This window comes from Rhinatrema bivittatum, chromosome 14, assembly GCF_901001135.1.
Source record: "Rhinatrema bivittatum chromosome 14, aRhiBiv1.1, whole genome shotgun sequence".
NCBI classification, from domain to species: Eukaryota; Metazoa; Chordata; class Amphibia; order Gymnophiona; family Rhinatrematidae; genus Rhinatrema; species Rhinatrema bivittatum.
The window spans coordinates 37508976-37521435 of NC_042628.1; the positions used below are offsets into that span (position 1 = coordinate 37508976).

Consider the following 12460-nt stretch of genomic DNA (forward strand, 5'->3'; position numbering starts at 1 on the left):
ATAAGTAAGAGAGAGATCATGTGTGTCTGTGTGTGATTGAGAGCTGATTTAGGTGAGGGAGCATGTGAGTATGTGATTGAGAGCCTGTGTGTAAATGAGAGAAAGAGGACATGTTTGTAAGCATGTAAATGAGAGTCTGTGTGTGAGAGAAAAAGATAGCATGTATTTATGTGATTGAAAGCCTGTGTGTGTGTGTGTAAGCGTGAAAAGATAGGCAGCAAGTGTGTAAATGCATAATTAAGAGCCTATATAAGTGAGAGAGAAAAAACATGTGTATATGTGAGTACTGAGAGCATGTGTGTATAGGTGTGTCATTGAGAGCCAGTGTGAGAGCGCTGGTATGTGACAGAGGAGAAAGTTCCAAGCAAACCACCCCGCCTCCTGCTAATTCAGAACAATCTCAGGACACCTGGATATCAAACATTCCCAGGTATGCAGAGCAAAAAAATTTTTGTATCCTTATTATTTTTCATTACTGGGTCTTTGTGTCTGCTATTTTGAAATATTTTGTTGGTATCTGGAAATGTTTTATATGAGTTTTTAATTATTGGATATTCCACTCATCAGCTGTTTCGAAATATGTTCTTTTTGTTAGTACAGTTTTACTGCTGATGATTTTATATTTCTTGATTTGTTTTATAAGGATGGGTGATGTTTCTTTTTTCCTTTGTTACACTGCATACAGAGATTCTGGCTTGTTGCAGTTTCCAATTCAGTTTTTTCTGCATGCTTCTTGTTATGCGTTTTGGTCTCTTTATTCTATGTTAGGTGAGGGACAGCACGTGATTCAGGTGAGGTTTTCTGCTGGCGTGTAGTTTCTGTGTAGGACTCTATAGCAGCCTGACTTGGTCCGTTTTCCTAATAGGAGATGTATTGGTGTCTTAAGGCCTGGTGTAATATTTTCAGAGACTTATTGTACTTTAAAAGTGTGATCTTACATAAAATGCACACATTTACTTGTATTTAGTTTTAAACATATTGTATGGCTCTCATGGAATTACATTTTAAAATATTTGGCATTTATGGCTCTCTCAGCCAAAAAGGTTCCTGACCCCTGGTCTAGTGAGACATTTCTTTGCCACCTCATTTAAACAGCTGCAGTGATCCCTCGTACCGGAGTCTCAATGTCACCCATTGAGGTGAACCCATCCTCCGAACCCTTGATAACGGGGTTCCTGATCTTCTCATTGGCAACGGAGTCAGATGTGGTTGACCAAGGTTTTTTCACCTTAGAGGTAACCAAAAGTTCACCTTCGTCATTATTAGGGTCCTGGGTTAGTTAATCCTCACTTTCAGAGGGGTCTACAGCTATACCTTCTAACCCATTTCCAGATACGCCTGACATCATCACACCTGTTACGTTCAAAGTTTGTGGAACAGGTGGGACAACGCTTAGGATATGCTTTTCAAATGCATTTTCATGCTTAGCATGGAGTTCTACATGTGCAAATACACCTAACCCACGTTAAATGGCTTAAGAACTGCCACAAGATGCGCTATTACTTTGTGTTTTACACTTAAATGGGTTAATGGCTTTTGAAAATTGCTGTGACAGTATGTTACATTTAAATGCGTAACTCCTTTGAAAATTCACCTATTAGTATCAGACCCCCTGCTTAAAAATCTTTGGGTCCCTCCAGATATTGGACACCCCATCAGAGCCAGTCTCTCTTCTAGTCTACAACATTTTAAACTGTTTGCAGATGAGAATATGAAAATGCCTTGCTCTGGGATTCCTACAACTACAAAGCCGAGTCTCAAATGCACCAAAATCTTCACGGTTTCATCCTTCCAAATTCTGTGCTGGAGAGGGACAGGATCCAAATATTCTTGGAGGCATGGCGTCCGATAACCAAGGACATTTAGGCCCTCTGAATCATGGAGTCTGGATATAGTTTGTTTCTCCTGGCTGCCAAACATCTCACACTGCTTGAATCTTGATCCACATCTGTCTTGACGCAATTACTTCCCCACCAACAAAACAATAGATGCAGCCTTTGTGACCTAGCATGGATTGGTTTTCTACTCCCCCTATTTCCTAATCCCCAATAAATCAGCAGGATTGAGGATCAGTCTGTATCTGAGGCCTTTGAACAAACATCTGCTTCGATAGGAATTCAAAATGGATTTCAGCAGTATGCTTCTTCCTTACATCCAAAAACAGGCATGGATATGCACTCGATCTCATATGCTCATATATCCATCCATCCTTCACTTCCCATTACCAGTACAAACTACTTCCATTTGCCTTATTGGCTGCTCTGAGAGTCTGCCTAATGCTTAAGGTGGTAGTTGCACACCTCTGTCACCAGGGGATTAAAGTTCTTTCCCATACCTGGATGCCTGGCTAGTTACAATGGTGGCTTGTAAACAAGCATTGATTTCCCTATACAAGATTCCATCTTCTTCAAACTTTTATCGTCAATTTCGAGAAGCCAAAACTAGTACCTGTTCAGAGAATGACATCCATTTAAGCACAGGTAAACTTGCTGCAGGAGTGTTTCCGATGGTGGACTGAATGTACACCATGATATCACTCCTATGCAGACTAAAGACCCTACACTGTGCAACAGCCAGAGCAAGTCATTATTGGTGCATCAGGATATATCCCCCTGGCCCACCTTTATATCATCTTCCCTGAAGTCTCCACTCTCAGTGGGATCAGCTGACCCAACTATTATCTACCACAATCCAGGTTTCTAAAGTGAGGGTTTCTAAAGTGAGAGTTACTCTAGTGTTAAAACCCTCCCGTGATTCAGGATGGGGCACCACTTTGTGCTTTTCCTCATCAAGACTCACTAGAGACAGACACTTTGAAAAGGGGGGGGGGGGAGAGAAGAGGGAGAGCTCACGAGATCATTCTTATCACAGGGCATATGATCTCAAGAGCCAGAGCCACTATCAGATCAATCTGCTTGATTTAAGGGCAATCAGATATGTTCTATCAAAGTTCATGTATCTTCTTTGAAGGAAACATCTTAATGCAAACAGCCTCCCATGTTGCTAGGTTTTTATGTCGGCTAACAGAGTTACAGTATCATGGCCTCTCTGCAAGGAAGTGTTAAAGATTGGGGGGTGCACAATCAGACATTAGCCTATCCTTCAAACCACCTATCTTCCAGGAACCTCCAACACATTGATGGATCAGCTCAGCAGAATATGCCAGCCACACAAGTGGTCTTTGCGATAATTGACAGATGTCATTTTAGGGGATCAGCTATTGCTTGACCTGTTTTTGTCAGAACAGAAAACTAGATCATTTTTCCTCAATTCTACCCAATAATCTCAAGGCACTTTCCTCCTTGTTTGGGGTGACAAGCCTCAGACACTCTTCCACTGCTACTACTGATTGCCAGGGCAGTGTAAAAGCTGCTGCAAGACATGCTTGCCTGCTTGCTTCTTACAGCTCCAGCGTGGCCTGGACAAACATGTCTGTGCCACATGTAGCCCCTGGCACAACAACCTCCCTTCCGTGGGACTTGAATGTAGTCTCTCAACCCATGGTGCTGCCTTTTGAGCCACTAAAGAGTGATTCTCTTTAGTTCTTGACATGGAAAGTAGCATTCCTCCCCACAGTTACCTCAACTTCAAGAGTCTTCTAACTCTAAGTTCATGTCCAGTATATGCTATACGTGCAGTTTTTTCCATGATTGAGTAGTCCTTCCCACGCACCTGAATTTTCTACCAAAGGTTGTCTTGGTTTTCCTTATCAGTCAATCTTATTGGCTACCTTATTTCCAAGATTACATGTCCATCAAAAGTCCAAAGTCATTCAATTATAAATTTCTCCACTCATTGCCCTGGTGGGACTCAAATCCGCAGTAGCTGGCTAGGAGGCAGGCGCTCTCCCTGGTGAGCCACTAGGCCCAGCCAGCAGATGCTGAGCTTGGCTTCTGGCCTTTAAGCTCAGTCTTTATATTCTAGTCCTCTGCATCCAAAAGAATTAGTCCAGACAACAAAAATTATCCAAAAATAAGTCCAGCCCTACGGGCCTAACTACCACCGTCCTCATACCTCTGGGTTCTCACAATTCTTCCTCAGAGATAACTCCACCCACTTGGCAGTTTTAGCAAAGAGTTCTCAGCAAAAAGGAAAAAAAAGGAAGGTTTTGAATCCGCACACTCACCTTCCCTGACACCACGGTTACTGTCCTCCTTTCTCCTGGAGAGGCAGCTTCCAGTAACAAAGTCCTCCAAAGCAACAAGGTCCCAATCCATCCTCCTCCATCCCCAGAAGGAGACGGACACTGCTTTGGCTCCTTTTTTATAGGATGGAGACTCCTCCCCTATAGCCAGGGATTGGTTTCTGAGGCTTCAACCCTCCCCTAGTAGCCAGGGATTGGTTCCCGGGTCCCCACCCTCCTTTTCCCACACCTGGGTCTCTGGTTTCTCTGATGCTACAGGGGGAAGGAACCAGCGTGACTCTCTGACTCTGTGTTGTCTGGTTTTTCTTCCCCCTTCCCTGGGGTTTTAGGTTCCAGAGAGTGTTTGTTTCTGGGGGGTTTTACCTACCTCCCTGGGCTGGTATATAGATCCAGTCACAGAAGGAGAAAGACCCTTCTTATCTTAGACTGTAAAAGAGTTGTTTTCTAGTATAAGAAAAGAACTCAACCACATCACCAGGCTTTGCATCTAATTAGCACATACAACACTTACAGACTTGGTGTCAAAATTACATAACATTCATTGTCCACCTGGATAGCAGAATGTGTTCAACATTGCTACATCTTACCAGGATTGCAGACCAAAGCCTCAGTTGAAGCTTATCAGCTGAAATATCTACCTTCTGTTGCTCATCTTAGGGTAGTACCCTTCGAGTACTTTTGCAAAGCTGCAACTTGGTCATCTATTCACACCTTTATATCCCATTGCTGTCTGAACATCCTCTCCAGGGCTGATAGTAACTTTGGTTAAGCAGATTTGCATAACCTGTTCTCGCAGTAGTCTACTCCGCACAGTGGGGACCAGATTGCTTATTCATTAAATGCTCCACTGCAACCCTCAGCTTGGAACTCACAGATCATGGCTAATTCAGCCTGCTTATCAATGGAAAAAAGCAAGTTTGCTTACCATAAATGGTGTTTTCTGTAAATAACAGGATGAATTAGCCATGAGATGACCACCCACCTCCCTGGAGAATCGACTATTTAATTATATTTAGCTATGATAGAGCATGAGGAGGCTCTCAAGGCAACACCCACATGGGAACTCCTGCACATGCACAATAGAGCTCAAAGCTCTACTAGCTAGGAGAGACGTCTGTTCGGTGCTGCTGGATGACGTCAGCCACAGATCATGGCTAATTCGTCCTGCTAACTCCAGAAAGCACTGTTTTTATGGTAGGCAAACTTGCTTTACACTCCTGCTTCTAATGAAGCCTCATTGAGTTCCTTCTTTGGGAATATTGTTCAACAGTATGACATGCACTTTCCTCTTTCTTTCAGTGAATGGTATGAGGGTCTCCTCAGAAAGAGGACTTTACATATATCTGATAGAGCCTAGGCTGAACAGATGCTCAGGGCTGTTGCTGTCTTTGTGTGTCTCTCTCTTGGGAAAGACCTGTATGGTGCGGCTCATGCTACCATAAGCTTGCTGGGCAGACTGGATGGACCATTTTGGTCCTTTTCTGCCGTCATTTCTGTGTTTCTCAGAAGGGAGGAAACTCTAGCACACACTCTGAAAGTGTTTTAACTAAACCAAAAAAGTAAGTAGCAGATAAAGATCTCCGTGCCTAATTCCTGAAAGACTAGATACTGAATCTGATCTTTCATGAGTGGAAAGTTTCTGTCCTGGATCTTTATTAGCAAGTCTGCTGCCAAGACTCCAGAGCTGTGCCTCATGAAAAATTCTTGGAACAAGACTAGAAATAATGACCCAGAAATTCCAAAAACCTGGTTGGTTATTTAGCCACTTTCAGATTTGTTCATTATTCATTGCCTTGTGCTTGCTCTTGTGTGTGCACTGCCTCATCAACAGTAACTTGGACACAACCAAACACAGTGCCAGCCACAGATGCTTTGTATTGTAAACATCTCTGCTGCATTTCAAACTCTACATCTCTAGCTTCATAAGCAGAAGGAGAATCCCTATTTTTTTTTTACCAGTAATAGTATCTGCTGGTACGAATCACTGTAACTGATTTGAGAGAGAGCTTCTCACATACCAGTGCTCCACACCAAGTATGAACGTCAAAGATATAGTTGCATTGGAAAAGGTACAGAGAAGGATGACCAAAATGATAAATGGGAAAGGCTAAAGAGGTTAGGGCTTAGAGAAGAGACAGCTAAAGGGAGGATATGATAAAAGTCTGTAAAATCATGAGTGGAATACAGTGGGTAATATAAATTGGTTATTTACTCTTTCACAAAATATACAAAGATTAGGGATACTTATGAAGCTAGTAAGTAGCACATTCAGAACAAATCTGAGAATTCTTTTTCATTGAATGCACAATTAAGCTCTGGAATTTTTTGCTGGAGGATATTGTTAAGCCAATTAGTGTAGTCAAGTTAAAAAAAAGATTTGAATATATTCTAACCCAGTATGGCAATTCTTATGTTATGTTACTCTCCCCAGGCGACTGTGCTGCAAGTTCTGGCAATCAGCCTTCCATGTCCGCCAGCCGCCCTGCACCGGTTCTGCCTGTGCATTCCCCACCCCCAAACCAGCTGAACAGCCGGGGAAGGATGCCCTTTGCTCTGCCCAGGAACCCTGCCTTAATTGTGAGAAAGAAGATTGTGGACAGAGCCATCCACCTCCAGAAAAAGGTAAGACGGGGAGTAGAGATTTATTCAGCCTAAGAGGAGATGATACTGGAAGGTTGTTCTAAAAGTAAGGAGTGGAGCAGTTGCCTCGTGGTTACAGCAGCAGGCTACGAACCAGGGAAACCAGTGTTCAAATCCCACTGCCACTCTTTGTGATCTTAGACAAGTCACTCCTCCATTGCCTTATCTACAAACTTAGATGGTGAGCCCTCTGGGGAAAGAGAAATACCTACAGTACCTGAATGTAATCTGTTTTGAAGTGTTGAAAATCAGATTCCCTGTACGTACCCAGATCAATCCAGACACCTGGGTTTTGCCTCCCCTCCAGCAGATGGGGAGAGAGAGAGAAAAACTTCGAGAAGGCCCGCTCTTAGTCTGGTGCGCCACCTGCTTCTCCAAATAAATAAGGAGAGCTAAGTTGCTTATCCATAGAAAGCAGGGCAAATCAGCCAGACGAGTAAGAAATCTCTCTCACGTGGCAGCAGCTTTGCAGGTGTTCCTGCTGCGTCTTCTCAGTTATTTAAAAAGCTAAGCTGTAACTGTGTGGGGGAGGTAGGTGATACTGTGTGGCTGATTCATTCTAATATCGATGGAGGACACCTATTACAGGTAAACAACTTAGCTTTCTCCACAGTCAAGCAAGACTAATTCAGCCACACATATAGAGATTCCCAAGCTGAGGGTTGCAGAAAAGTAGTTTCTCATTTTAATGGAGGATTTGCACCCTGATGACAAAGGTGTGGATAGAGGACCATGAGGCCACCTTACAGATCTCTTCCGTTGAAGCAGTGTGAAGGTGAGCTACAGCAGTTGGAAGTTGCTTGTATATGATGAGCTTTCACCTTACTATGAAGTTGTAGCAATAGGAAATACAGTCAGATAGCTATGCAGAGAGATGATATTTCTTAACTGAAAGGCCTAATGGAAAGGTCCAAACCTTATGAAAATATTCAAAGTAAAACAGAGCTTTTCTGCAGTCCAACGTATGAAGCACTTGTTCAGCTTTGCCGGAATGAGTTTTGGGAAAAAATGTTGGTAGTACTATGGCCTAACTCCAATGAAACTGAGAAACTTCTTGAACATTGGAGTATATGGTGAATGCACAACTAAGGCTTGAAATTTGCTTATTCTGTGTGCTGAAGTAACTATCAAAAAACACTTTACAAGTATGGCGGAAATGGACCCTTGGCTGAAGTGGAGTTGGCTCAACCCACAGGGAGGAGCCCTGCAGGTCCCCACAGTCAGCAGGTGGAGTTGGCTGGAGCAAAGGCCTAACAGGAGCTTCACCAACACCAGCCCTCTCTTTCCCTTTAGGTTGAGCCCTCAGGTGCCTGGGCCAGCTGACCTTAGGCACGGGCCGCTGTGGAGATGTAGATCCATCACGTAGGGTGTTGCAGGCCAGCACAGAGAAAGGTGAGCAGTGATTGGGGCAGGCAGCAGAGACTGGTGCAGACTGTGGTCAGAGGCAGGCAGAGTTCGTTCAGTGTCATGGTTCAGGCAGAGTTCAAGCAAGTTGATGAGCAGGCAGTAGTCAAAGGCAGGCGGAGGTCAAACAGCGTTAAGGTACCATCCGAAGTCAAAGCCAGGAGGCCATTCTGAAGGGGCGAGGAGGAACAGTAGGACAGATGAGGTAGGCAGACATAGATAAGAACTCAGGAGAAGACTAGACTTGTGCGGGAACCAGGAACAGGACACAGGAACTCAAGTAGACACACAGAGGAAACAGGAACCAAGAGGCAAAGATCAGGAATGCAGAGGCAAACTGCTACTCCAACTGAGTCGACCTATTGCTGAGGCATCTGAGGAGCACCAGAGGGAGCCTTAAATACAGAACAGCTCCTAACGTCATCAGAGGGCACCACAAGGAATTTCCCACCACGGGCCCTTTAAGAGGCAGGAAGCTTGGCGCACACTTGTCTAGGGAAGCCTGGAGCAGCTGGCAGCAGCGTCCCTCTGATCGGCGTGTCGGCCCTCTTCAGGTGCGGCAGGTTGCTGCACTTCTGTCTAGGGGGGTCTGCCCCATCATCAGGAAATCCTGTTTGTGGCTTAGGGCTGGAGGTAAGAGCAGCTGGTCGCGGGTCCGTCCTGCAACCAGCCGAACGCAACAGGATTAAAAATGTAAGGTCCACCAATGCCAAAAATTCAAATGGAAGATTCATTCAGTTAGAGTCCTTGCCTGGGAGATGAATAGCATAATAGATCTCTCTCTCTTGGAATTGCCCAGTTCCCGATTTTGCGTGCATCTTGATACAGTTTTAAGGGATCTGTTCTTCCTTGCTTGTTTATGCAATAAGAACATAAGAAATTGCCATGCTGGGTCAGACCAAGGGTCCATCAAGCCCAGCATCCTGTTTCCAACAGAGGCCAAACCAGGCCATAAGAACCTGGCAATTACCCAAACACTAAGAAGATCCCATGCTACTGATGTAAACTTGATTAAAGGAAAATTAGTTTCTTACCTGATAATTTTCGTTCCTGTAGTACCAAGGATCAGTCCAGGACACCTGGGTTGTGACTCCGCACCAGTAGATGGAGACAGACTAAAACTTGTGGGCGGAGCCATATATGCCCCTGTGCCAGTCACAGCCCCTCAGTCATACGTAATGTCAAAGTAGCAATGCAACCAAGCAACAAAACTGGATATAAAATACACTTCTAACCCAAAACTGAGCAGCAAACTCCTAACCGGACTCCCCAACCGGAAGAGCTAAACAAGCGATCAGCAGGACTAAGAACAATTATGAGCGGACTCTCCGTTACTGTAGCGAAGCCCTGCGGGCGGGATCCTGGACTGATCCTTGGTACTACAGGAACGAAAATTATCAGGTAAGAAACTAATTTTCCTTTCCCTGTACGTACCAGGATCAGTCCAGGACACCTGGGATGTACCAGAGCAAAACTTACCTAGGGTGGGAAGCAGAGAGTCCCGCTCGGAGTACCCTCTCTCCCAATCCCCCGGAATCGGGAGCCCGGACATCCAACCGGTAGTGCCCGATAAGGGTATGCATCGGGAGCCCGGGCATCCAACCGGTAGCGCCCGATAAGGGTATGCATCGACTTCCAGGGAGCCGCCCTGCCAATCTCTTGAGGCGATACCTGATAAGCTTCCGCCCAGGATGCGGCCTGGGAATGAGTCGAATGAGCCCGCAGACCCACCGGAAGCGGCTTACCCTGTACCAAGTACGCGGAGCCAATGGCCTCCTGAAGCCAACGCACGACCGTCGGGCGGGACGCAGCGGCCCCTTTCTTTGGCCCCGAGAACAAAACGAACAGATGGTCGGCTACCCGGAACGGATTAGGAACCTCCAAGTAATGACAAGACCTCTGCACATCTAGCTTCTGCAGTTTCCTGAACTGGGGGATCAGCGGACTCCCCGACCCGAAAACGCCAGGACTCCACTGACTGATTCACGAGAAAAGACGACACCACCTCAGGAAAGAAGGAAGGGATCGTCCAAAAGGAGACTCCGGAATCGGACCTCCGCAAGAACGGTTCCCTACAGGACAGCGCCCGCAACTCCGAGACACGCCGAGCTGAGACAATCGCCACCAAAAACACCGTCTTCAAATGAAGGACCTTATGAGTTGCACGCTGCCAGGGCTCAAACAGAGCCGAGCCTAGGGAGGAAGAACCCAGTAGAGGTTCCAAGAAGGCCAAGGGGAATGTAATGGAGGACGGAGACGTTTGGCCCCCCGAAGAAAACGGGAGATATCCAGAAGAAGAGCCAGGGAGGTTCCCCAGACCTTACCCCGCAACATCCAAGCGCCGCCACCTGGACCCGTAGCGAACCGCACGCCAAGCCGGTGGCCAGAGCGGCTTGAAGAAATGGTAGAATATCTGCGATCGAAGCGGAAAGGGATCCACCCCTCGCTGCACGCACCAATCCTCAGAACCGCCCCGACCCGGACATAAGCCAGAGATGTAGACCGCTTCCTGTACCTCAGCAACATGGCTATCACTGCATCTGAGTAACCTCTTCTCCGCGGGCGATCCTTCTCAAAAGCCATGCCGCGAGACAGAAGTGATCCGCATCCTCCAGACAGACGGGGTCCTGATGTAGGAGGCCCGCGAACTCCTGGAGACGAATGGGAGACGTCACCAACAACCGGCTGAAAACTGCGAACCACGGACGACGTGGCCACTCCTGTGCCCCTATGATCACAAGGAACAGGTGCAATATATACGCTGCAGAATCTCGCCGACCACACGGGGAAAACACGTAGGGGAGCACAACCGTCCGCCAAGGAAGGACCAGCGCGTCGACGCCTACTGCTCCCCGTTCATGACGCCGACTGTAGAAACGCGGAGCCTTCGCGTTGTGCCAAGTGGCCATCCGATCCATGTGGGGCAGCCCTCCACCTTTCGGAAACGAGGCGGAAAAGCATCGTCCGCCAACTCCCATTCCCCCGGGGTCTGGATGGTGTCGGCTGAGGAAGTCCGGTTGAACATTGTCGACCCCGGCAATGTAGGACGTGGCGATGGAGCCTCGATGGCGCTCTGCCCAGCTCATCAGCAGCTGCGCCTCCTCCGCCACTAGTGGACTCCTTGTCCCCCCTTGGCGATTGATGTACGATACCACTGTTGCACTGACCGACAACATGCGGACCGCCTTCCCCCGGGCCACAGGAAGGGAGGCCTGCAGAGCCAGGTGTACCGCCCAGGTTTCTGGACGGTTAATGGACCACTGCGACTGGCCGAAGGAACACCGGCCCTGCACTGACTTGCTTAGGCAGACCGCTGCCCAACCGGAGAGGCTGGTATCCGTCGTCACCACTGTCCAGTGGGGAACCAGCAGGGATATACTGCAAGTGAGATGGTCCAAATCGAGCCACCCATGAAGACTGGCCCTCGCCTGGGCAGTGAGCGGACGCGGTAGATGAAACCTTCTGGGCGTAGATGAGCAAAGCCCAAAGAACCAACGCCAGGGTGGACACCATCGACCCCCGAACTGTCAGATAATCGCAACCAGCGGCAGCTGAAGACTCAATAAGCGTCGCACTTTAGACTGAAGCTTGCGTGCGCGATGCCTGCGTGTTCCAGCCTTCAAGATGGAAGGAATCGGTCAGTGAGTGCCTCGGTGCGGCCAGGCGAAATCCTGGCCTCCTGGGGGCTCCCAGAGGCGTCCCTTCATGTCAGCATCCCACCATTCTTCCAGCTGCTCCTCAGATTGTGCATCTTAGGCAGGCACTACCAATGCCGAGTGCTCCCCTTCGGACTCGCCAGGGCTCCTTGCACGTTTACGAAGGTAATGGTAGTCGAGGCGGCACAACCGCGACTGGAGGGGTTCCTGGTACACCCCTACTTGGACGATCAGCTGATTCGGGCCAAGTCCGAGGGTCGGTGCCATTTGTTTACCCCTGTGAGAACCAAAATAGGCCGGGACATGCCGTCCTCCTTCGGGGCGATGAAGTAAATGGAATAACGGCCTGTGCCCCGCTGGAGGGCGCGGTGCACCGCCCCCGTGATCCATGGACCTTTGCAGGGCGCCGTCAGGAATTTGTCCGGCGGAGTTCGTACAAAATCTAACTCGTAACTGTTCTCTAAGACGTTGAGGACCCACAGGTCGGACGTTATGTTGGCCCATTCCTCGAAAATCAACCTCGCCCCCACGATTGGAACAAAGGGCGGTGGCTGCCTTAAGGAATGGCCCAGCAGTATCTCATTGCGAGGCCTTGGGCCCTGTGCCGGACGGGGTT

At 47.7% G+C, this 12460-nt stretch overlaps 2 protein-coding genes across 7 annotated transcripts in view; one reads left to right on the plus strand and one right to left on the minus strand.

The window, feature by feature from the left end:
- The window catches only part of RNPS1 (RNA binding protein with serine rich domain 1), a 47694-nt gene extending 43461 nt beyond the window's left edge, over positions 1 to 4233 (minus strand). The window contains exon 1 of the mRNA XM_029576978.1: positions 4127 to 4233. The gene's annotated coding sequence lies outside the window, so the exon portion shown is untranslated. The remainder of the gene's footprint in view (positions 1 to 4126) is intronic.
- Positions 1 to 12460, plus strand: part of LOC115075969 — a 44787-nt gene that overhangs the window by 13013 nt on the left and 19314 nt on the right. For all 6 annotated transcript variants that reach the window (XM_029576975.1, XM_029576969.1, XM_029576970.1 and 3 more), the window contains exon 3: positions 6576 to 6766. In XM_029576975.1, the coding sequence (XP_029432835.1) occupies positions 6576 to 6766 (191 nt within the window). The remainder of the gene's footprint in view (positions 1 to 6575; positions 6767 to 12460) is intronic.